The sequence below is a fragment of the Lethenteron reissneri genome, chromosome 23 (genome assembly GCF_015708825.2).
Source record: "Lethenteron reissneri isolate LAM-NWPU_2019-01 chromosome 23, ASM1570882v1, whole genome shotgun sequence".
NCBI lineage: Eukaryota > Metazoa > Chordata > Hyperoartia > Petromyzontiformes > Petromyzontidae > Lethenteron > Lethenteron reissneri.
In genome coordinates, this window is record NC_083801.1 from 14,512,001 (window position 1) to 14,534,600 (window position 22,600).

At 42.1% G+C, this 22,600-nt stretch overlaps 1 protein-coding gene across 1 annotated transcript; it reads right to left on the reverse strand.

The window, feature by feature from the left end:
• Positions 1–6,939: 6,939 nt before the first annotated feature.
• Positions 6,940–20,824, reverse strand: LOC133346055 (eukaryotic translation initiation factor 4B-like). The gene is made up of 14 exons (XM_061557351.1): positions 20,770–20,824; positions 18,672–18,809; positions 17,167–18,020; positions 16,828–16,876; positions 16,544–16,699; positions 15,719–15,871; positions 14,948–15,118; positions 14,509–14,752; positions 10,934–11,049; positions 10,131–10,473; positions 9,698–9,804; positions 9,006–9,135; positions 8,021–8,090; positions 6,940–7,711 (listed from the first exon to the last, which is right to left on the reverse strand). The coding sequence occupies exons 3-14, from the start codon at positions 17,191–17,193 to the stop codon at positions 7,646–7,648; spliced, it is 1,632 nt and encodes a 543-aa protein (XP_061413335.1). The 5' UTR covers positions 17,194–18,020; positions 18,672–18,809; positions 20,770–20,824; the 3' UTR covers positions 6,940–7,645.
• Between the last annotated feature and the right edge of the window lie 1,776 nt (positions 20,825–22,600).

Below are 22,600 nucleotides of genomic sequence, written 5' to 3' on the forward strand. Positions count from 1 at the left end.
TTTAGCCGCCAGGAGCAAGACGTCGTTTGGGGGCCTTTAATGAAGATGCGAGCGAGCACGCGACGGGCGGTGTTGAGACGCAATTAACCCAGGTATCCCCACCCACCCACCCCACACACACACACACAAACCCCGCGCTCTGGGTTTAAACGCCACCGCATTCAATAGCCCGCGGGGTCGATGGCATCGGACGCGCGCGGAGGAGCCACCCACGCACCACGCGATGTTGAGATCGCCACTTGCTGGTGACCTGCAAAATAGGCACGAGCTGCGGGTTGGTCAGCGGCGGTCTTAGTATCTGTGTGTGTGTGCGTGCGACGAGTGCGTGGAGTTCGTGTGTTTTGTTACGTTGGTGAGCGGTAGGTTAATGGCCATTAAACTGCACTACCAAGCTCGGCGACTATTTGAGTTCGATTCCCGCTCACAGCCAACATCAGTGGCGAATATCTGAGCTGGCACTGACTGGGCCTCCCCATAGGTCGACTCAGTCATACGTGAGAAATACCTGTTGCGGTTTGTCAATATCCGCACCGGAGATACAAAGGTGTCCGGGCGTGGTGCTGGTCACGCCGAGTTTGCTGTCGGCCTTCATAGGTGCTCCCAAAGAGCAATTGTCTTTGTCTTCTTAACATACACGTAAGAAACTAAAGGTGCGATAACAATAAAACGCATTTGCGTACATCTAAAATTGTGAATTTTTGTATATAAATTCTGTATATGCATTGGTTTAAAGCCGAGTTTTTCCAGTGTATTATATTTAAAATATATATTGTGTCGTATTGTGGAGCATTAATCATCACCATCAGCCATGGTCAATCCACTGCTGGATGGTCTCCAAAGGCCTTCGCAATCTCTCACGGTCCTGCGATGGAAGAGTCCACCCATCCTCTCCCGTTGTTGGTCTCGACCGTCGGATATGAAATCATCCTTTCAAACGACGTCTCCTGCTGCAGCCCAATTCACTTTTCTTAACGTTCAATAACAGTCGCGTCTCCAACTTGCAATATGTTCTCCCATCCACGTGTTGCTCTTTTTGGGTCTCAGTGCAATGCCGTGCTTCTTTGCGTACTTTTCATATTTCTCCCGCAATGTTCTTCGTCAATGTCTATGTTCCCGATCCCCGTGTCGAAACAAGGTAATGTACATCGTTTAAACACTTTCGTCGTTGGGCCCATCGGAATTGAGCATTATGGGAAATGCCATAGCTAAACAAATAAGCCGAAAGTGCGTTGCTTGTTTGGAAATGGCCTTCTGAAAAGTCCATAAATTGGGCTAAACAATTTCATGTTATGTGCACAGATAAAGGCGGTACTCCGTTGCACGTCCATCACGAGGCCCTCCCAAAGCTGGGACGTCAGCTGCAATAGAAACTTGCCATTCAATGTCACAAGGAAAGAGCTTTGTTGGAATTGTAGAAAGTTGGCCCACTTCATTCATTCCCATAGTTGTTTTGTAGTATTATTATTATCTACTGAGTTGTCTGAAGTCAACCTGCACATGCCATTGTCGGATATCCTTGCTGCAGTTATTTTGGCTCCAATGAGACAACATCTGTCAATGTTTGCTCATTTTGTAAGAGGAGCAGCTTGCACACACACACACAAAATTTACTCATGTAAAACATGACGATGAGTTATATAACGATGTGTGTTCGCCTCCTCACATAATTTGTATAACGCGGCTGGGATGCAATTATAAATAAATATTAATGAAATACGGTCTACATACGTTCACGTGAGTGCAACTTCAGCAAAAGATGACGAAATAAACTCTCCTTTGTGCCGTTAACGATGTACTTCGTGTCACGTATCCCCAAAGTACAACCTGTAACCTTAGCTTTATGGAAGGTGTTCATGAGAAACAATCGTTCTTAAGTTACTGTTTTGGAATTGAATTAACTGCAAAAACTATCCTCTAGCCTGGCATTAACGTATTCCCCTGGCATGAGAAAACTGCCAAAGCTGATGCTTCCGATTTAGTGATCCACCATCGCTGAACTTGCTGACGACAGTACGAGTGCGAACATTACTCCGAGTGGCGTACACAACTCTTCACGACATTTAGTCATTTCCCAAATGTGGCAACGAGCGAGCGTTTCGGCCTTGCATTTTCTAAACCAGGTAACCAACGACCACTTTGTCCCAAGTTAAATGCCCGTGAATGTCTCTACGCCCATGTATATTTCCGAATTTCACTCCGATTGAGCAATACAGAGAGAAAATAGCTGCGGTTGTAGTGCTTTTTTTAAGCCGAGGCTTGTGGCACATTAATAAAAAATATATCAACTTCCATATCAGCCCGTTGATCAAGAATATGATAGGCAATGCTGTAGATACTGTCAGCTTTTGTGTGGCGAGGCGGAGTAACTAATATAGATCATGTGACTGCAGCGTAGTCCACTTCATCTCGAGCCATTTCTCGGTGGATGTTCCAGTAGCGGGGCCCTCACACACACCGGGACTTCATCTTGCAGACGCTGTCAATCTCGTAGATTACCTTCGTTTTCCGGCTGCCATACTATCTACATGCCACAGCTGTAGAAAAGTGGGCTAGCTACAGCGGCCTTTGTTAGGGAGACAGCAGGTATTAATATAAAGGCAGCGGGTGACGTGCCTCAAAAGACTCATCCAAGCAGAAACTTTCTTGTAGAGTGATTGCTTATGATCCACAAAACTTTTAATCAGGAAGAAACTCCAGGCATTTCATGGTAGGACTGTGCATTATTGGCCACTCTCCAAAAATGCGATGTCCTTGGTGAGACAAAATCATCCGAGCGTCATAGGGAGCCAATCATCGGAAATGGAAGCATGCTTGAATTTAGAAGCATTTTTGAGGAACATCCAGGGAAGTTTGGTTGTTTGATTCTATCAAGTTGAAGTTCGGAAAACAGAGGCACTTACACACATGGTTGTCTCATGTCATCATAATATATATACAGCATACGCATTATATAACTGAGCCTCGAGAAAACTGAGGTAATGCATCAACCGGCTCCTGAGAGCAGTGGAGCTGCAGCCAGGATACAAATGAACCAACAAACTTAACTCAATCAGCACGTTCACATATCTGGGAAGCACAGTGACAAATGACACGTAGTCTGGACCAAGAGATTAAAAATAGACAAAGCAGAGCCTCATCCGCTTTCAGTTGCCTTCGATAGCGTATACGGGACAAAGCAGGCATAGCAATAAGGACAACGTGCAGTGTAGAGAGCAGTCGCTGAAAGCACTCCCCTTTTGACTCACAAACTTGGACCCCCTTACCATCGCCGCTTACATAACCAACTCAACAATCTCCAGCAAAGACATCCGATAAGTCTGATGGGGATCAAATGGCAAGACAGAGTAACGAACACAGAAGTCCCTGCTCGAGTAAGAACCAATGCTGCCCCAACTTTGGTGGTCATTACCCAGCTTTGCTGGGCGGGACACCACTCCAATCAGAGGTAGAGGTCAGTGCTCGCACGACACGGATGTATCCACTCAAGTTTGAGGTGTACAACTGCTGTAGATTCACGGGAAAAGCTCGCCAAGACAGACAGCAATGGCACGCAGGCGTGGCTCAAGCTACTCGGTTAGTTGGAGAGACAAAGAGTTTCGATTTAAAGCTTTCGTGACTGCAGGGATTCATCTTCTTGGTTCTTTCGGTAAAGTCACGTATAAGGGAAGTAATAAAATAATAAAAATAAAACAATAAAATAATTCTCACGACGTTTCGGCCACAACGCAAGCAGCCGTCCTCAGGTGAAACCAGGTCTGTCGAGGCGAATTATTTTATGTTTTATTTTTATTATTTTATTACTTCCCTTCTACGTGACTTTACCGAAAAAACCAAGAAGAGACAAAGAGTCTTGCAGATACTGCGAAACAAACCAGGATGCAAGGGTCGGAAGCGGTGGTTTTAGTCGGCCGGTGAATTTCGATCTGGAGGTACCCTCAGCCGGATCAAAGTGCGTGTGATCTCTGTGGAAAGGTGTGTGCCGTTCAAAAGCTGGTCTTGCTTGACACAAGACAAATCACAGGAAACAAACATAACGACCGTATACGATGCCGAAGGACTGCCGACTCCAGGTGCAAGATAGGTCATTATCCTTGGGGACGGACTGTATGATGACACGCATTATACAACTATATACGTCCGAAAAGAATATGCTCCAGATGTACAGAATCTTGAGATGTGGTTACATTGTAACGCTATATAAATCCAAATTGTATTGCAGTCATTGTAGTGTATAGAATACAAAGAAATATGGCTGTTTGCCGCCAAGGACATCACCGAGAAAGCAAAAGGTTCAATTAACGAGCATTAATGACTTTTGTAGCAGATGCTGTTGGGAGAGTGGAATTATGTCCATGTGCCGTCACAATATGAATCTGCTCACAGGTAGCAGGTGCGTTCGGCTGAGAGCTGTGAAGCAAAGTGTTACGACTGCCCGGCTAGATGCAATGTGAGATGTAATACATCTTAAGAGATCCACGGCCACCGCACAAGCTTCCTTACGAGTGATGCAGGGTCGATGGTTTGTGCAGCAATGCGTGAAAAATTGTAGAAAGCGTGTTGCTTAGGAAACCAATTGATGACAAGACAATAGCCTGTAGTGCTTTAAATTGTCCACAATTTCTTTCACAACAACCTCTGCAATAGTTTTGCCTACTGCAGGGGTAATTGAGATTGATCTGAAAGTGTCTGGGTTTTGTGGATTGCCCACTTCATTTTACAGCTACTTTAACTGCATGCAGTTATACCAATTCTAATGGTATGCTAAACGGCTTTGTCAGTGGTGAATGTGCACCAAAAAAGGTAGGCTTATCCGATAGGTTTGCTGGGGATATCTTGTCCCGAGGTAGTCTACATTTTTGTAAGCGTTGACCATAACCAGAACTTTTTGGACATTTAATGAGCACCATTTAAATGCTTTGAATTGAAGAGGTAAAAAAAGTGCTCGTAACAATGTATATTGACAAGTCATTTATAATAAATGTCAATGTTTCCTTGATGTTATGCAAGCACGTGTCCTGCATACTTTGTTTTACGATCATCAAACTGCACGTAAATAACGTTCAAGTCAGCCGTAATTAAACCATTCATAAATTAACACGTAATTCTTAATTTAGTAATAAAAACCATGTCTTCAATTTTAATTGAGGTTTTTTTTGTACAATTAATATATGGAGCTTGATTAATGTGTCCATCAAATCATTTAACGTGTTAATTTTTGAAAAATCACCCAGACTAAATGTGATTTTAAAGAGCTGGTGTGCGTTAAAAAAATACGTCTTTCGGAGAATCATGAAGGGCAATGTGCTGAAGAGGTCCCATGATAAAATGATCTACCACTCCGTGACGTTCGTAAAACATTGTGTGATGCAGATATTACGTAATCTTTGCGGCCAACTGAGCAATTTTGCCATACTGAATTGTAAAAATGAGAAATTCAAGTGAAACCTGCAATATATCGAAGATTTTACATACATTGCATTGCGGTATTCAAATTAAAACACTGTTCTATTCATTTTGGCTAAGTTGACTTTCATGGATGTACATTTCACCATCACGGGAAAACCGATGATTATTTATTGTGACTAAAAGTAATCCATCAAGTTATATCCCAATGTTGATAATCTGATTTTAAACTGCCCGTTGGCATCAGTGTTCTACTGGTTATATTCTGCAAAGGAATGGCTATGTAGAGAACACAATGGATTCCAGGCCATCCAACATCGAACACTCACCCTTCCAAGCACCTTTCTGGGAATATTGGTTAGTTCACTATCATCACGTGCCACCCCCTTTCTCAGGTTAGGCCACGTGAATATAAAACACCCTTCGTCAGAGCTGTCTGTAGATGTCAGTTTGGTTGATGTTTTTATGACAATGAACCAGTGATGCAGGGTACATCGCATCGGCACTGCATGCGAGATTAGCCAGTCCATCACCCAATGAGCTTTGGTACAATGGTGTTGTTCACATTCACATTTAAAAAAATAAAGCAACTGGCATTGATCAATTATCCCATAGCTCAGAAATTACAAGCCAATTACTCAATTGGAATTACACTAAGCAACATCGCCCCCTACTGAAAACAACTTGCTGAACCCTTATGAAAGTATTGGGAGTCCTGGGTAAACGAGCATAATAAAAATGAAATATCCGGTGTTCCTGATTCGGCGATGAAAATGCTGCATTCCCATGTTTCTCTCCAGCATTACCATTCTTATTTTCACTCCACTTGCTTCTTACCAGGTGGTATTCATTCCACTGAACCTGAAGGGATGATGGGCTGAGTCAACTCTGACCTGAATTAATGAGGTGAAAAGTAAATTCACAAAGCAAAAGCTGGATGGATATAAGCACACCTTATACAAGCACAGTTCTCAAATGTAACACAACCTTGCATCACCCTGATGTGGGGGAAGGCAAAGGGTAACTTCGAATAGGGTTAGGGGTGTGCTTATATTCAGCTTCTGTTGCATATGCATATCGATGCAGTATAATTTACATGATGTTAAAGGCAAAAATCTCTTCACAGTACTCTTAAATTTAGGGCATAAAATGTTGTCGACAAAATGATATATGTATATAAAATAGCCCTTATTTAAATACCACCTATTTAATTACCCTAGGTTATATGTACAGTATATGAAAGCAGAAGGAGCAAAAAGCACATCAATATTTTGTTAAGAGCTGCTTCCCAAAATCATTCAGATCAAATCGAGTCAATACAACTGCATGGAGTTATTAAATAAAAATCAGTGGTGCCTGCAAATGTAACACTCAATACGGCAGCTCTGCTTTGAGCGCGACCGCAAGCACAATACTGGATAAGAAAATAGATTTTCATGAAAACGGATAACACAAAACAGTGCTTACATTTGTTGTAATAATGGTCTATTAAAAAAGACATGTAGGAACGCAAGAACCCAACAGCAGAAACGAAGGTAAAATACAAACATTTATTGCAAGTTTGTTTTTTTGCAATAGGCTATATACGCATCAATGAATTAAGGTATTTGCTGACTGCACAGTTTACAGTACATTTGTACAAGAATTGCCATGTCTGTTCGTGATTTAACACCATTAGCTCGTGGGCAATAGCTGCTGTTTGTTGAAGCTTGACATTAATGATAATTACAGCATGGCCACAGAATTTACTTTGTCCCCTATGGTATTTGATTGCAAGACCACAACAATAAATATATTATCTATTCATATTTTAAGCATGTCTTGCCCAAAAGCCAGCTCTTCTACAAAACATGCAAGTTTTACGTATGCTGAAATCATGCACTTGGAATAGCAGTTAAATTTGTAATGACGGATCTCTTAACAGATACATTATGCTCTTCAACGCTGTCTTCAAACAGCTTTCAGTTGACCGCATCACCGTTGGAGTCGAACAAAGCCAAGCAAAATTACAGCTGTGGCACACACTGCCTATTAAGAATTAAGAGAGAGAAAACTCACGTAATCAAATGTCTTTCAAGGACATGAAAACTGGAAAACAACATTGGTTTTCAAGAGTCAGAACATCATGCATGAAATAGTCCCACACACATTGCAGACTGCTTTCGCAAAAAAGCAAACAATGAAGTAGCACCTCATTAAGGAACAGCATACATCAGTGTGTGTGTGGGACAATGAGAGGAATTCAGTCTTCATAGTCCAAGTCTCCATCCACACTCAGTGCAGAAAACTTGCTGACAGAGCTGAAACTCTGAAATATGAAGATAAAAAAGCAATCAAGCGTACCCAACAACACACGTGACTTGAAACGGCATAATCTTGATTTCAACTCAATTTATTTTCAATGAAATACAGCATACCTCACACACACTTTTACATCGCCACATCTTTTTTTAAGCGGAAAAAATATTGCATACATTGCTTAACCTTCAAATGTCACAGTAGCTATACATATACTACCAGAGTAAAACCGGGAGAGTGTGGGGGTGCGATTACACGCCAAGGTTCAAGTGTTGGTATTGGCTCTTGACGCTCAATTTAGCATGTGCACAGAACTCACCAGTGGCTCAGGCTCATCGTATTTCTTTGTTTCGATCAGTTGCGACTCTCTCTCTTTCCGGCTCTCCTTTCTGTCGATAAAGCAGCTATTTATTAGCTCCACTGCAAATAATCTCTCAATACTTATTTAAATTAAATTTGAATTACAGTTTGTATTCTTTAACAAAGTGCGAACTGCTCGTTGAAATGTTTACACATCAAGCTCATTTCCAACAGCACAAAGCAAGAATTCCCATGGCCACGTAACATGTGCAACATTAAAACAACACAAATATAACTGCTAAAAATATTCTTTAACCATGTTTTCCAATTTGGGTTTCTAAAGCATCTAAATGTGACTGCATATCAAGGTAATGAACAAAGGCCGGATATGATTATCCAGAGCATTTTCAAGACAATACGAATTTGTCTTTTATCATCTTTTTCAGAGGGGGGCTGCAAGGCATAGAGAGAAAGGGGTGATGGTATGGTAGGTTGAAAATAAAGATACATTTCAGAAACGTTACAGAGGAAGAAGGAATTGAGCCTGGACCTGAACAGGGGAGATGTCTCTGCAGCTCAGACAGTCAAGGAGAGGTAATTCCAGATTAAGTGGCAGCTGTGGAGAAGGAACAACCTTCCATAGAACAGAGTTGGACTAAAGGTCTTGGCATGACTTCGTTACAAGAGTGGAGAGAGGATGTGGCAGGTGGAGTAGAGCAAGATAATACGGAAGAGGCGGGAGGAACGAGTCAGTGGAGGAACTTGGAAGATGAGGAGGATGAACGTTCAGCGGATCCATTACTGTATTGGGAGACAATTAAGGTATTGGACTATTTGGGTGTGGTCTCATTTACTTGCGTGCGAGAAGTTGAGTCATTCTAGATTTGAAGCTTTTGTGACTGCAAGGATTCATATTCTTAGGTTTTTTTAGTAAAGTGACTTTACCGAAAAAACCTAAGAAGTTGAGTCATATATGCTGTCAGTAATGTGTCTAAACAGCCAACCTGTCAGGGTCTCTTTTGACAGCAATGATGCCACGTCCTCGGCCTTTACCACGATTCAGGTTGTTCTTGGCTCGCACTCCGGCTTTCTCTGTGCGGCCAGTAGTGGCGTCTGGCTTCCCTTCAAAATCATCTTTTCATGGACAGCCAAGAATACACAACCACTTGGCAAATTTAATTCAAAGACATGTCGATTGAATAATACTTATGCAAATTGAAAATAATTACAATATCTAATTTTGACGAAAGAATAATTGCTTTAAAAAAGCAATGAAAATTTTATAAGCAATGAATTATCTTTAGGGAGCTGAAATAATTTAAGGATATGCACAGTGTAGACACAGCAAACAAAGCATGAATAATTGGGCAAGAAAACATCTTACAATAACTTATAATTAACAGATTATTTACAGATTACAAATGCATATACTGCCGTAGACTCAACTTTTTAAAGATATTCAAAATTAGTGACAGTAAATTCCAATTACAACCCAATCAATTGGAGAAATGCCAAATAAAATAATGCCAGTGGCCGGAGTTTTATACAATAAAAAAATGTAAAACCACATTTTTGAAGAACAAGATATTAATATGAACATGGTGTACACCTTAACTATGAAATATGGAATAACACCACATTTTCAAGAACGTTTATATTGTTTACACAATATGAATACATGTTTAAGTATACAAACCGTTGAGCTTGGTTGTCCTGCTGCCATCTGGCAATAGTTTTAGGTCCTTGTCTGCAGCAACTCCACGAGAATATGTTGCTGTGGAAGGCATCTTGTTGGAAGGTACACTGGAATAAAATGCATAAACATAAAGGGTCACGAACTATCTCCGCCTCTTAACACGACATCGGTAAAAAATTGCAATATTGAGAATAATTTACAAAATCTTGCGCGCGTGCATTACCGGCACTCTGTGGAGGTGTTCACATGACATTTTTTGTATCGATTAGCTCCAACAGCAACATCACAAATGTCACGTAAAATAAAAAAAAATCCAAAGGTCATAAAAAAACGACTTTCAGCGACACTGATGACCACTACCAAAAGTGAAATGATGCAACGGCAATAATGGGACCATTCATTAATGTGGAAATATAAAGCCAACAGTGCTGACCTGTTAGCCGGTTTGTGTGCTTGTGTTTTCTCCTGGCACAGTGGCAGTTCTGAAAGGTGTTCGGTGGTGGCACCATGGTGCGTGGGTGAAGTAGGACCAACTCTTGTAGATCCACAACGCTTGACCCAAGCGTTCTCCTTGGGTGGTGGAGCGGGCACCAACTTAGCGGCCGTCTGTGGTGTCGCTTGTGGCACTAACTGCGGCAGCTCTCTCTGCTGGCTTGATTGCTGCGGTTGCTGTTCTGGCTGGCGAGGGGGTCGGGTGGCCGGTGATAGAGGTCTATCTTCCCGAGTAAATACCTCATTATCTCCAGACACATCACTCTCTTTACGGACCCGTGGGCCTGCCACATCATACAAAATAAATGTAAAACCATTTAATGCAAATGTCTATTTTGAATTCAGCATGACAGAGCCACTCACTCAGGGAAAGCAAATCAAATTGTTGCTGAATCCGATATGACGTGAAACCCATGTCCTTTTTTTATTACAACACCCACAAAGTAGCCTGTTAAGCAGCTAGATTGACAATGGTCAAAATGTTTGCCATAAAACGTGTTTGTATGAGGTAAAATAGGTGCAGCAGCCTCTGTAATGTTGAGGGTGAGCGGCAATGTGTAGTCTTTGAGCAGTGAAACATGTGCGATAGCTTTAAGTCAACTCAACAATAAATAAAAACACTTTTTTTTTCATTCTTGTATTCCGGTCTCCCATGCGAACGGAATAATACACGTCACTCAATTCGCACATGCTTAAATGGAATGGAAATCCATCACTGTGGTCATGTGAGAGGACCACACCTACCCCTGGCAGATGCACTGCTTGTGGCACTGGCTCCCCGAGATGAACGGCCGGTCTCCGAGGTGTCACTGGTGGGGCGCCGCTCCAAACGATCGTCATCGCTGCGCCAGCTGGGATGTCTGCCGGGACAACGCAGCATAGGCGAGACCATACGTTCACAAGAATACCCTTATAGCAAGCAGGGCAGATACCCCGTGACTTATTATTTGCACGTAAAAAAAATTATACTAACTCTTTTTCAAATTTTCCAAGCGCTTTCGGCTGCAAGAATGTTTGTACGTTGTTTTACTATCCACCCTAAAAAAATTACAAATGAGATTCAAGGCACCATGTGGATAATATTGTCTTAAAATTGCTGCACTGTGTTTATTGACACCATGGAGATGAAAGTATAACTTTTATTTCAAATAAGGTCTATTCAGAGATCTAAAAATAAACGTTTCAACATTTTTGGCCATCAGCTTTAGTGTGTTTTTCACGTGTGTGAAATACTTATCGTCAACGTCATGTATTCAATTTATATGTTAACACGATTAATTTTAGGATAAACATTTTTGTTGCATGTAGACATTTTTGTCAATAAGGGTTCGATTATATTTTCTACTTTTATCAGTTTATAAATTATGCATCATGCTTAGCAGCAAAATTTATTATGATTAACAAGTCAAAAATAAACGTGGGAACGGCAACTTTGTTTACTAAACTTCCAAATAAATCAATGTTTGTATTTCACGATTTAATAGTTGTGCAGACTTGCGGTGTATAATGACAGGCCTCTGGCAAATGTCCTGCTTTTCATAGCATTAGTAAAAACCATTAAATTAATCCATGATGTAGACACAGGAGTCCTTCACTATTTTGCATGGCAGAAAATAATCTGCCTTGCATATAAAAGCAACCAATATTACTGGAAATTGCATTTATACTTCATTTTACAGGATATATATATCTTATATTATTTCAAAGTACAGTATACAACTCATCTACAATAGCAATTTATCTAATACATTAATTAATGATACTATTTCTTTATTCATATCTTAATGAATTTTATAGCATGGTAGAATACTAATCCAAAAAAGGTAATTCATCAAATTAATTAAAACATTTCAGGAAAAATATTACGTCTTATATCTCTCTGTACTTTATATGGTAGAGCACTACGAATACACAAGCAGCATATAAACGTGTGTAACAAGACTAGAATGTTAGCTCCCTATTCTGCGTGCACAGAAGGATATTCCAATGAAACTCAGTAAATGTACGTACAAGCCAACATTGAACCATAAACTTTCCCTCCATGCAATTCTTGCACTGCCTGAATGTTAAGAGCAACACATTGTCAAACGGTATTGTATGCTCACGATACATTAAAATTACAACTTTTATCAAATGTACATATATAATACCTTGATTATGAAAAACTATGAAAAACCAAACCTGGAAACTCAGCGGCAATGGAAGCAGTGTGTGCAGCAAAGTCTTATCGGCATTGGGCACATGACACAAGTGAACATTTTATTCTGACCTTGATCGCCTGGATTACTAGCATTGTACTATAATACATAGAGGTTCAATAACTGATGCTTTGGCAGACACTAAATCCACTGCACAATAACATTGAATAACTGAAAACAACAATATAAATGAGCACCCTCAAGAGAAATTGTTGTGTAATTGGGCAAGAGTAACAATGAATAGTCGGCAAGTAAAGGCAACTAGGCTCTGATGTAACAACAGCAGATGGGCAGTCCACCACAAAGTTCTGGGTTAAACCCGGATGAGAGTTGAGAATATTGTGAAATAGTATGGAAAAACTGCAAGAAAAACAAGGGAAAAGCTCTAGGAGCTAAATACAGGCAGACCTCGCTAAGCACTACCCGGTAGAACGCCGATCCCTTTTCACGCTCTTTGCCCTGGAGAAAATTATTACAAAAAACAAAAATCCTAAAATATAAAAAGCACTTACGAGTGAGAACACGCAGCGCTTGTCGAGGATACGTACCTGGTGTCATATTTGTTTACATTCACTCAGCCAATGAGAGCGATGTACGCTCCGAACCAAAATCACCCCAACCCCTACAATTCGATAATTATCAGGATTTGTGATCACGATCACAGCCCCAAAAAATTATCGATTTTTTTTCAATGGTACTACAATATTTGTTTAGCCAGGTGAGAACTCGTGAGACCAGGATGTAGTCTCAGGCTCTATCTAAAAGAAACCTCCCCACCACTGCCTTGTAAGAGAGGAGAATGCACTCGTGAGTATAATACATAATACTGACTGATGTTATAATACATTATTTTTATTTGTTAAATGTTTACCATCTGCTCATACGTAACAATGCTGTCATGAACACATCCCCATATATACAATGATGAGCCCTCTTAGGGCTGATTCTATTAGCGCTCACTTCTCCAGCAACGCATCTTGAGCACGAAGCGAGGTCTCTGCCTGTATCTCTCCGATATGTTTAATTGTTGTACCGGTGTTGTTCGGCATGATGTTCGATGTTTCGTTTCAGGAACTTCAGGAACCGAAAGGTTAGACCTCATGACGAACAACACGTGGTATAACTCAACAAGACATCAGAGAGCTATGCAACACAACCGCGAGGTACGTACTCGTACGAGGCAAATGTCCTCTTCATTTGTAATTCACGGGCATACATACAAAAAGAGAGAGCACTCGCCTCTAGTGTGCTAGGGGGGTGGAGAAGCGCCTGGAAGGAGACGTGCACAACCCAACCCAGCACCCGGAGCTGCATGATGAGAGCAGCATCGCAGATTGTGCCATCCTTCATGGGGGAACAACCAAGCGGTACTCTCCGCTTAAATCAACAATAACCATCTCACAACCATTTGCATAGGTAGGTAACAATGGCCATATGTTATGGCCATATATTACCGTCATTTTATAACTGAATGATAAATTTTCCTATTTCATCTCTTTTGAATTATCCTGCCCATGGGGCATTACTTTATTGTTCCATTTAATGTTAAAAGCTTGAATGGCACAACCTCTGGACAAAAAAGGCAGCAGAACATGGCAATGGTGCATCAACAATGGAAGAAGTCCCTTAATATGGGGAAAAAAATAGCCCAAAATGTATTTTCCCAAACTACACGAATTTAGGATTTCATGTCATTTACATTAAATTTACATATCTATTTAGTTACGCCTCTCCAACTTTCACAAAAATGGAAATAAGCAAGACAAAAATTATCAAAGCTATTGTCAATAAAGTATCAAAATTAATTGAGTCCAATTCCTCCAATGATGCATGCACACTGGGTTAGCAAAAGAAAGTAATCTAGTCTTTTCCACACACATGTAAAAATAATGCAAAAACAACACTTCTTCTTTGGCAGCAGGCTACTTCCATGAAACACAATAATTGAAGATTTCTGCAAAGAAAAAATACTTTAAAGTTAATACGACAAAAGAAAATAAAAATAATAGTTTGGTGCACAAAACAACGACACATTTCATGCATGTTGTACCAACTTAAAATATAACATACCTGCAAATGTACTTAAATGGCTATGGATATACCAGGCATATTATACATCACCTCTCCCTCTGGATCCACTCGGGTTTTCCGAGGCGCCCCTGTTCACTTAGGCGCCTTTCCATCTCCTCCTGTTCACGCTTGAGTCTCTCCTCCACCTCCCTCTCACGAGCTGCGGTGTCCACCGGCTTGGCACCACCAAAAATGAAGGCCAGTTTCTGAGTGGCAGGTGCAGGAGGTGGCGGCACGCCCTCCTCCTTGGGCGTACTCCGCGGCTTCAGGTTGAGCTTGGGCCGTTGTACAGGACCTGCCGAATAAAGGCGGCTGATAACGCCCTTACATGTTAACAGTGGATTTATTTTGTTGCATTGAAAAGAGCGCGAATTACGTAAAAAAGGTTTCCCGCTTTCAAGTCATCGGGCTGAAGAATATATTGCCATATTTATTTTTTAGGCACGTTTTCATATTTTATAGCTTTGCAATAAAATATTACAAAATTCACCTCTCTCCTCCCTGATATAATCGTCCCTCCGCCCGTAATCTCCTCTCCTTTCAAAGCGCTCCTCTCTTCTGTCACCATAGCGATCTCCTCGATAGTCATCATGTCGGTCATCATAACTCTCCCTTCGGAAACCAGATCCAAAGGGCCGGCGTCCACTTCTGAAGTCTGAGCCTGCCAGATGCATTGGATCACTCTGCAGGTTTACAATGGTGCACTCTTCGCACAAATCGTAATGTGCAAATAATTAACAGGATATGCTTGAATTACTCTAAATGACATTTTCGAAATTACTAATATATTTTAATGATTGCATCCTTTTAAAAATGTTTCGGCATTTCAAGTACCACATAGTTCAACCTAAATTCAGCAGTGGCCAGTGGTCAGCCATTTATTTTCATTGATTGAAACTTCACACTTGTCCAGGCCCAATTTTCACTCATGATATACTGTAAAACAAAACACTTCTATTAAAATTATGTAAGAGATAATGGGTACTAATCCATATGAAAGAAATGTTTGCCTTGGCTTTGACTATCCGCTACTGCTGGCGGAAGGGTCTCCCACTCGAGTGCGCCCCGAGAGAGCACCTCCTAAAGGCATTTGGCCTAAACTTTTCCGCTGCCCAGCTTTAAAAACAAATGCAGTATCTTCAAGCAATATGATCTACTACAAGAACCTACAAACAACTTTGGACCTTTCATGCACAATTCTTATTTCTACGTTCTAAAATTAAGCGACAAATACAAGTGCCACGTCAAGAGAATAACTGACCCCGATCGCTGCTCCTCCTGTCATCATAACCACTGTCACGATCGTCATAACGGTCCTGGCTGTCCCGGTAATGATCCACATCTCGTCGCGGCCCAAATGAGCGCTCCCGATCTCTAAATCGCTCTCGATCTGGCTCATAACGATCTCGGCCCCCTGGGAAAAAACAAGACGTATACATATTTCTGGAAATTAACACGTTGGTTGGACAAATACATTTGTCAATCATTTCAAACGTAAAGCTTCAGCCCTGCAATTGCTTGTTCACGTCACTTCTGGTGGAATGGTCTCCACTATTAGACCCCCTCTAGAGCAGGGGTCCCCAACCCCGGGCCGCGGACCGGTACCGGTCTGTGGCCTGTTAGGAACCGGGCCGCACAGCAGGAGGTGAGCGGTGAGTCCGCGCGTGGCCCGCCCATTATTTTATCTGCCACTTCCGTTCGCGCCTCTTTCCCGCACTGCGCACTTGTCTTAGTCACGGTTTTGGTAAGCCCACAAGCTGACCCCTAGCCAAAATGAGTCAAAAATAAACGTCGCTGGAGAGTTTCTTTGAAAAGGGGGAAAGACCCAATGATGACCCCCACCCCCCCGGTCTAGAGGGCATTCGGCCCAACTTCCAATATGGGCAGACTTGTTGTTAGTTTTACCCAGTCGACCTGCCAATCGACAAATTGTGGTGGAACCATTTATACTAATGGCTGGGATTTAAGAACCAGTGCCCTCTAAATTTTAATTCCAGCATCCTAACCATTACACTGTGGAAGCATCCAAATTAATGTAAAATTACTGAAAAAACTAAGGATGTAAAAGTTTTTGGGCGATTCTTACAGCTCGACATTCGATCACGATCTCCATATTGGTCCCCGTTTCGGCGTGGGAAGTCATCGACGTTGTTGTTATTGGATCGAGACCGCCAGTCATTATCTGTTCTGTCATCACGGCTCCAGTCCCGGTCACGTGACAAACCTCCACGGTCATCTCGGTCTATTCACACACACACGTGAAGAAGAACCACATATAGCAGCAGACACACCGACAGTTCCCAAGGACTTATCTATGAGCATTTCTGGGGTCATCGTGTAATATTGTTAAAATAAAAAATTAAAGTTTACCTTGTGTTTGATCAGCTATATCTACTCTTACTCTTCTGTTCCGCAACATCTACAAATGCAGAAACATGCAAGGTGTGATATATAGAATATTACTATACCAGTGATAACGCAATATGTTTGTACCTTAAAAAAATACTATGTCTGGATGTATCTTAAAAATTTATCACATCCAAAATATATTCATATTTTACTTGCAAAATGTTCACGACTAATATTAAACAAAGGTGCACCATCTTTAAAAGGATATCTGTAGGGTGCTTTTCATAAGAATAAAAGAAAAAGTAATAAACTTCAACTTTTTCTACATATTTGATGTAAGTTTGAAAAAATATTACTCACTTCATCATTAAGTGCCAGAGCCCTCATGAGAGACTCAATGTCATCAAATTCAGCATACCCAAAGCCCTTGAGCCGGTCAGAGTTGCTGGCTTCACGTGGCAAGCGTACAGCACTGACCTGAAACAGAGTTCTATTAAAACTTTTCACATTTGGAATTTTCTTTTTAATGCATATAAAATACCCAGGGATTGCAGTGCTATATGCTCAGTGGGGAGGATTGGTACATTCAGAGATATTTTAAACACAACTACATGCATTAGAGGTGACCTAGTGTGAGCTCTTGTGCTGTCGCTTCTTTAATGTATTAAAAATTGCATTGGGGGGGCAAAAAACGATAGTCTATTTTTTACTTGATAAGCACAAGGCATTTCCCAGTAATTGTAATAAAGATACCCCTGGTGGTTGTTTTCATATATAAAGGCTACGATTCTAATATATACCTACTTTACATATATTCTCTCAGATAATAAATAAATCACTTATTTAAAGGTGCATCTTTATTTCGGTACAATCAAGTTATATTTTCCTAAACTCATCAGCAATTGTAATTTCCTCCAAGCTAAACCTCCTGCTGAGGAAACAAATATCATTTTAAACACTCCTTCCTGAACACAAGCAAGCTGCCAGAAAAAAAAAAACTTGGAACAAACCTTGAGTCCATGTGAAGAATTTGAAAATTGACTCCTCGGTCACATCATAGGGCAGGTTGCCAAGGAAAGCGGTGTAAGGTGGTTTGGCGGGCAGTCGTGCCATGTCCACACTGGGGGCACGGGCAGCACGTGGGGCAGTGGGCAGCAGTGCACGATCCACTGAAGGCTTGTACACACCATCATCAGCAGGCCAGGCCGTTGACACTGTAGTCCACGTATTAAGATTTTACATTACAACTATTCCAGACAGTGAACTAAAAGTAACTATTCAAAAAAAAACCTTGACACCGTTTATAGACATCCTTGCTTCAATGTTTCAGTTTGCCTCCGTGTCAAATTCAGACTTCTTAAATAAAGGTTGTGCACCCCTGCAAGCTCTTGCTCTCACACCAATGCTGGCAGAAAGCTCTCCACTAGAGGGAGCGCTAGAGGACATTTGGTCTATTCTTCCAAACTGACCAGACCTTTTGGAAGTGTAGAATACCCACACTTTCACCCCCAAAACATGTCACCTACCCATCGACTGTGGTGATATGGGGGGGGGGTGAATTTAAGAAACTCGTCCAGTACTGAGAGATCAAACCGGCAACCTCTGGATATGAAGTTAAGTATGCTATCCATTACCCCACAGCAGCATCTTTCCAATGTTTTACTTTTTATTGAGTACAAGTTATATTTTAATATATTATACACCTAGTGTGTATATATATACTAGATGTATTTGCACGACATTCACATGGGTCCGTTTCAGGTTACAATATGACACTGCAAGCAGTATTCCAACATGTGATATACTATCTGAAAAAGCCAAAAGGGCCTTAAAACGCTTTACGTATTTGACATCCCTAAATTCACCTTCTCCTTCAAAATCTTCAGTTTCATCTGCCCAGTTGACCGGTCGAACTGGTGGCACAAATACACTTCCCGCAGTTGCATCTTCAGCCAGAAAGTCGTTCAGGCTGACGGTTTTACCCTTCTTGGGCTTCTTTTTCCCTGCAAAAGAACATTAGAAATTAATCGTGTAAAAAACCGCGAAACAAAATTGGTTGCCTCTTGGATGCAATGCACGCAAAATCCTTGAGAGGAAAATTTCATCTGTGATTTGGCATCAAGCACGGGTGCAATTTTACCCCATTATTTAACATGTATCCCACTTTCCTCACACGTGCAAAAGACTCATTAGTAACTCTGAAATCCATACCAATGCCATCCATCCCTTTCCACATGAGCCACTTCGTTGAGCTATCATTTGTGACCAGGTCGCTTCTGAAAAAGAGCTGTATAGCTCAGTGGGTCTTACCCGGTAAAATTAAAGGTCTAGTTAAGATAATTTGAGCGCTTTCTTTCCACATGCAAAATAATCAAGGAACTGCCCAACTATCTAGTGCAGGATGCTTCCAAAATATATCATTTTGGATGAGCAGCTTACTAGAAGTACAGTACTTTTAAAATTGCTCTATGATGTTTCCAGACTGTCGGTATAAATTTCTCTCCAATTCAGAAACTGAATTTTGCCCCACACTGCAAAATTTTGCAGTGTGGGGCAACAAATTCCGTTTTCAAATTAAATAATTTGAGTAATGATAATTGGTTCTTTACCCTTCTATCTGGCAACAAAACTGACACCTTTTTGCAAGGAGTCATGTTTGCATAGACCGCAATACCTGCAGTCATAATACAAACAAAAGAACATAACTCTGATAATGTGCACTGTCCTTGAAGTTGATTGGTCCACACCCGAGACAGCTTTTATGAGACTAGGCTCGAAGGAAAGCTGTCTCGGGTGTGGACCAATCAACTTCAAGGACAGTGCACATTATCAGAGTTATGTTCTTTTGTTTGTATTATGACTGCAGGTATTGCGGTCTATGCAAACATGACTCCTTGCAAAAAGGTGTCAGTTTTGTTGCCAGATAGAAGGGTAAAGAACCAATTATCATATTTTTACTGGCAAATGAGGTCCCCATAGTGTAGATAATTTGAGTAATATTTCATATTCGGACCGTAAATCTAACACACATGGCCCGCGTTTTCGAAAACGTCACGGGGCTTTTAACTTCCACTGTTAAGTAGACGGCGCGTATGTGGTTAACACTCAATCAGTATTAACCAGGGCGGCTGTGGAATGGAACCACGAACCGCTGCAAATGCGCTAACGCTCGGCCATGTCAACGCCCGAACAGCCATCACGCTTAGATACACGTGAACGGTTAAACTTGAGCTTTTGAGCGCCTAAATATTGCGTCTGTAGGGGAACTTCTGCGCTGTCGTCGACACAACACGGTGGCCAATTTAATAACAAAAAAGCCCTTCCATGTTTACATTAGCTTGTGCAATGTGATTTAGATTTACAGCATAGCTTAATGACAGCAGTTCTCAACACGCTATATATAAAAAAGGGTCAGCCATAAACAACCAGAGCAGGGAGAGAACGAAGGGACTGTTAAAAACGACAAAGTGTAAATATTTCACAATTATTTGCACAACCCATAACAGTAGCATCGACGGGGAAGACGCGCCCGTTTGCTATGCAGAGGCATCTAGAACACAAACACGCACAACAAAAACCTTGCACCTCACATTTCCCCCACCACACCCTCTGCAGCAAACAACACGACGCGTACACAAGCACGGCTCCTATTTGAGACGCCTGCGTCAACTACGCGTCTTCCAAGCGTCACGGGCCTACACCGAACGGAACCCTCGACGCCTGCGGGAAATCCCTCGCCGTGCACGGCAGGGCGACTAGGCGAGCTCGGTGGGTTCGGCTTTCGAGGATGTGACATCGTTAAGGCGTGTGTGCGTGCGTGTGTGCATCGGCGACAAACGGGGCGTGAATGCAAAGAGCGGGCGCGACGTCTCGTGTGCACGATACGGATTGGAACGGCTCGGGGTTGGAAGAGAAGGCGCAGAAGGAGGAGGAGGAGAGAGCAGCTCCCCAGGATCGCCTCACCCAGAGCGGCCATAACAGCGAGGGTGGCTGTGGCGGGGCGGGACGTCACGTGACGGGCGGAGCGCGGGGACCCGGATGAGGGGCGTCACGTGACGCGCCACGGACGCGAGGGCGACACCCCAGTGACGTCATCGAGTGGGGTGCCTCAACCGCGTGGGACGCTTCGTGCTTCTGCTTTCGAACGATTTAAATGACGTCGAACGATGAAACTACTTACGAGGATGGGTTTGGCCCTTTCTGGCAATAAAATAGGTGTTAAGCATGGGCAAACACTGAAACAGAAACCTTTGGCAAGGAATCGTGTCTGCATTAAGCACGCGTACTTGTGGTGAACATGCAAAACAAAACCACGCTCTGATAATTGTGTCCACACCACAGATAATATGGGAAATGTCCCATATTTTTAAACGACTTTTAATATTTTACCAGGTAAGGCCCACTGAGCTATTTATATATTTTTCAGAAGCGATCAAACCACAGATGATAGTTATTAGGTTTTTTCGGTAAAGTCATGTAGGTGAAAATAAAAATAAAATAATAATAATAAATGAAATAAATCACGACGTTTTGGAGGCAACACAAGCATCATTCATCGTCGTGATTTAATTGATTTATTTTCATTTTATTTGTATTTTCACCTACGTGACTTTACCGAAAAAAACCTAAGAGTATGAATCCTTGCAATCACGAAAGCTTCAAATCTAGAATCACAGATGATAGCTCAACCACCAAGTGGCTTATTACGTGGACATTTATTTATAGCAGCATGTTGATTCTAAACGTGTAGGGGGGAAACCGGAGAAAAATCCACACCATCACGGGGAGAGATATGCAAACTCCAAATATACAGCAGGCATCAGGGTCGGGATCGAACCCACGACCTCCTGCATACCAGGCCTGCATACCAGGCGAGGTAGTTAACATCTCGCCACCTTGTGAATGCAGAGGCAACAACTACAATGTCACGTTCGGGCGGTCAAGCCAGATAACCTCTTCAGGAGCATCGGAGTGTATCGCTGTGACGTCTCATTCGTATTTGTGGATCGGGCATTGGGTCCATGATATGTTGACATGGTCTGTTCTAGATGGCCACAGTCGCACACTGGAGAGTTTTTTTTTTTCATTTGTGCATCAGGTGTCTGCATCTGCCTGTCATGGTTTGTGCAGTGGATGCGGTTTAGGGTGGACCGTGAGCCCCGTTGGGTCTTTCACAAGGTGTTCGTCAGATCTTTTGAACTCCATTCAGCTCTCCAAGCTTCATCGGGGTTGAACGCGCATTGTTGAAGGTTAAGTGCCGGGGTCCAAAAGCGACGACAGGGGACGTTATTGAGGTCCTGATTAATGGGAATGCGACTTTTTATCGATTCGCAGGACTTCCCGGAGGGTTGTAGCGTTGTGGCGGATGGGTGGGTGGGGGCGAGATGTGTGACAGCATCGGCAGCCACGGTGTTGGGGTCGAACTTAAGAGTTCCAGTGATACACCGCACTGAAACCACTCGTCCACTAAGTGGCAGTGATGTCATCACGGCGTTTGTGCCAGGCTAGGTGGATTTTGAGGCCACGTGAAGTGTCGAAGACTCACTGATAGGAGATCACGGGACAGTCTCAGATGTTAGGGGTTGACTGAGATGACATGCAGATACCTGTGCTCACCGCTGTGCCACCTATCTGCGTTTTAGCCTAGATTTGAAGTTTTAGTGACTGCAAGGATTCATACTCTTTGGTTTTTTCGGTAAAGTCACGTAGGTAAAAAAATAAAATAAATCACGTCGTTTCGGGCGCAACACAAGCGTCCTTCTTCAGGTGGGGACAACTTAGCGAAAGCACACCG

Coding starts and splice junctions, on each gene's coding strand:
- LOC133346055 (XM_061557351.1), bottom strand. CDS start 17,193: ATGAGGGCTCTGGCACTTAATGATGAA. Junction 14,753..14,947: donor TTATATCAGGGAGGAGAGAG/GTGAATTTTGTA, acceptor TTTATTCGGCAG/GTCCTGTACAACGGCCCAAG. Junction 7,712..8,020: donor ACGATGAGCCTGAGCCACTG/GTGAGTTCTGTG, acceptor TTCATATTTCAG/AGTTTCAGCTCTGTCAGCAA.